General features: G+C 50.5%; 1 protein-coding gene across 1 annotated transcript; it reads right to left on the reverse strand.

The window, feature by feature from the left end:
* Positions 1–895: 895 nt before the first annotated feature.
* Positions 896–2,202, reverse strand: CCDC89 (coiled-coil domain containing 89; the record flags this gene model as incomplete). Its single annotated transcript, XM_079929891.1, has 1 exon — positions 896–2,202. The coding sequence occupies exon 1, from the start codon at positions 2,009–2,011 to the stop codon at positions 896–898; it is 1,116 nt and encodes a 371-aa protein (XP_079786017.1). The 5' UTR covers positions 2,012–2,202.
* Positions 2,203–2,600: the final 398 nt, after the last annotated feature.

Consider the following 2,600-nt stretch of genomic DNA (forward strand, 5'->3'; position numbering starts at 1 on the left):
AAGGATACTGCCATAAAGCAGGTGAAGCAAGCAACTCTTTGGTCCGTTGCAAAATCAGACACCTTTCTGCAAGTTATCCATGCTATTAATATGCTATTAACTGTTATAGCTTACAGTCTCAACTACGGGAGATTACAAGCCTACCTATCTACAAGGGCTAATTATGCTAGTTTTTTCTTTTCACAGTAACACATCCCATTGCACTTTTAAGATTCACTCAAGGGGACTTCTCTGGCGGCGCAGTGATTAAGAATCCGCCTGCCAATGCAGGAGACATGGGTTCGATCCCTGGTCCGGGAAGATCCCACATGCCGTGGAGCAACTAAGCCCGTGTGCCACAACTACTGAGACTGCACTCTAGAGCCCTCGAGCCACGACTACGGAGCCTGCGTGCCTAGAGCCCGTGCTCTGCAACAAGAGAAGCCATCACAATGAGAAGCCCACACACCGCAACAAAGAGTAGCCCCCGCTCACCACAGCTAGAGAAAGCCCGTGTGCAGCAATGAAGACCCAACACAGCCAAAAATAAATAAATTAAAAAAAAAAAAAGATTCACTCAAGTCCATAATGGCTGCTAATTTTAAAACTTAGGACACATGAAGATACCTGAGGTTGAGAATGAATGAGTTATGGGGGAGGTGGAGATACTGATAGCAAACTTAGGGAGATTTCAAAGGCACAGAAAGAAATTTGGTTAATCTCGTGTATTCTAGGTGGTAGGACTGAAAACTGGTGTTATCCTGACAATGGCAACAACAATGTCATAGTAAAGTAGTTTTTCATTGAGTGGTCTCTTGTACTTAAAAGTAGAATAAATGGAATCCCATCTTTACTCTTGCCACAAGGCACAAATACTTGATTTCTAAATTGGAGGCCAGAGGAACCAGAAGCTTCCTTATGGAAAGAGATGGCGGAGTTTGGCATTGAGTTCTCTCTCCTTGCTTAAAAGATCCAGGCTGTGCTTTTTGAAGGCTTCTGACTGCAGCCTGAGTTCATCGTAGGCCTTCTGGATCCCATCTAGCCTGCGCTGGAGTTCCCGGACTCTCAAGTTACTGTCCACGGCCACTGCCTCTTGTTCAAACCGCTCTAGCGCACGCCTCCTGGCCACATCGGCCGTCTCCAACTTCTCCTCAAGCTGGCGGATCTCTGCTTGCTTGTTCTGAAGCACCTTGCCCCTCTCCATGGACAGCTGCAACAGCTCGTCTTTCTCACAAGTGACGGTCTGCAGCCTGGCCTGCAGCTCCTGGTTCAGCTGGCTGTGTGCCTCCTCGGCCTTGGCCATCTGCTCCATGGCCTGTTGGTGCTGCTGCTTGAGGCTCTGCAGCTGGTTGCGCAGCTGCTCTGTGTCCTTGGTGTGGGCGCAGGCCTGCTGGCTCTGGAACAGCTCCAGCAGTTCCTTCTCTCGGGCCTGGGCCTGGCAGGCCTCCTGAGCGCTCCTCTGTTTCAGAGACTCCAGCTCCTTGGTGAGGGCCTCACTCCGGGCAGTGAGCTGCAATACTTTGGCCTCCTGGTCCTTCAGAGCCTGGCTGAAGAGGTGGTCATTCTCCATCCTCAGCTTCTCATTCTCCTCTCTCAGCTTGATGTTCTGACTTTTGTGTTCGTCCTTGAAGCGGATCATCAACTCATGGTTGGCTGCCAGGGTCATAAAGCGTTCCTCCAGCCTCTGGGCCTGCTCGCTCTTGGCCTTCAGCTTCTCAGCATCCTGCATCCTCTTCTCCTCCAGCTCTGTGTTGAGCAGCTCCAGGATCCGGCAGCGCTCCAGGGCCTCGTCTGACCTCCGCTTCAGTATGCAGATGAGCTGGGACTGCTCCTGGATGCGGGAGTACAGCTTCGCCTTCTCACTCTTCTCCTCTTCGGACAGTCCCCGGAGGTTTGCCAAGGCTTCCCTCAGACCATCCAGTTCCTTAAACTCCATCTCCTCTTCCTGGTTTTCTAGACTTTTGTTTTGCTTATCTAAGGGTTCTTCAGAGGGTGGGGTGTCCATCCTGAGAGCCGTCTCTTCCTGAGGCATCAGCACTCTCCTCTACTGTCGGCTGACTGCACGGCCTCCCCCTCCAGATTTCAAAAGCCACGGTGTTGCTAGGGACTCCTGGCAATGTCTAGCAGTCGTTTTTTCACCCAGTAAGGAGCCCTGTGATTGGTGGACAGGTCTTCAGAATGCTGTGAAGTAACCACAGGGGGACTCCGGTGAGTCCAGAACCAATCTGGTCAGGTTATACTTGCCTATCTAACCAGTCACAGCTCTCAGCCCAGTGTCTGGCCTGTACTGTACAGAGATGCCAAGCCCACCTGATTTCCAGCCAGCATCAGGGGAACAAGTCTGACTCCACATAATTTCTTGTGGGAGTAAACAAATCAAGCAGTGGTGACATAGTCCTCTTCCCTCTCCCGGCTTCAGTGGTCATGAGAATAAAGTCCTCTCTGTGGAAAGTGTTGGCTCCTTAAAAAATTTGCAATCTATAAATACAAAGTAGCAGTAGTACTCTGAGAGCGGTGATCCTAAATGGCTGTGAGTTTGTACCTGTAGTGTTTAACACACCTCAGAGAAAGAGCAAACCCCAGAGAAATTTCTTTCGTTTCCCGAAGCATTGTCCCCAACT

Source organism: Stenella coeruleoalba (assembly GCF_951394435.1).
Source record: "Stenella coeruleoalba genome assembly, chromosome: 8".
Lineage (NCBI taxonomy): Eukaryota > Metazoa > Chordata > Mammalia > Artiodactyla > Delphinidae > Stenella > Stenella coeruleoalba.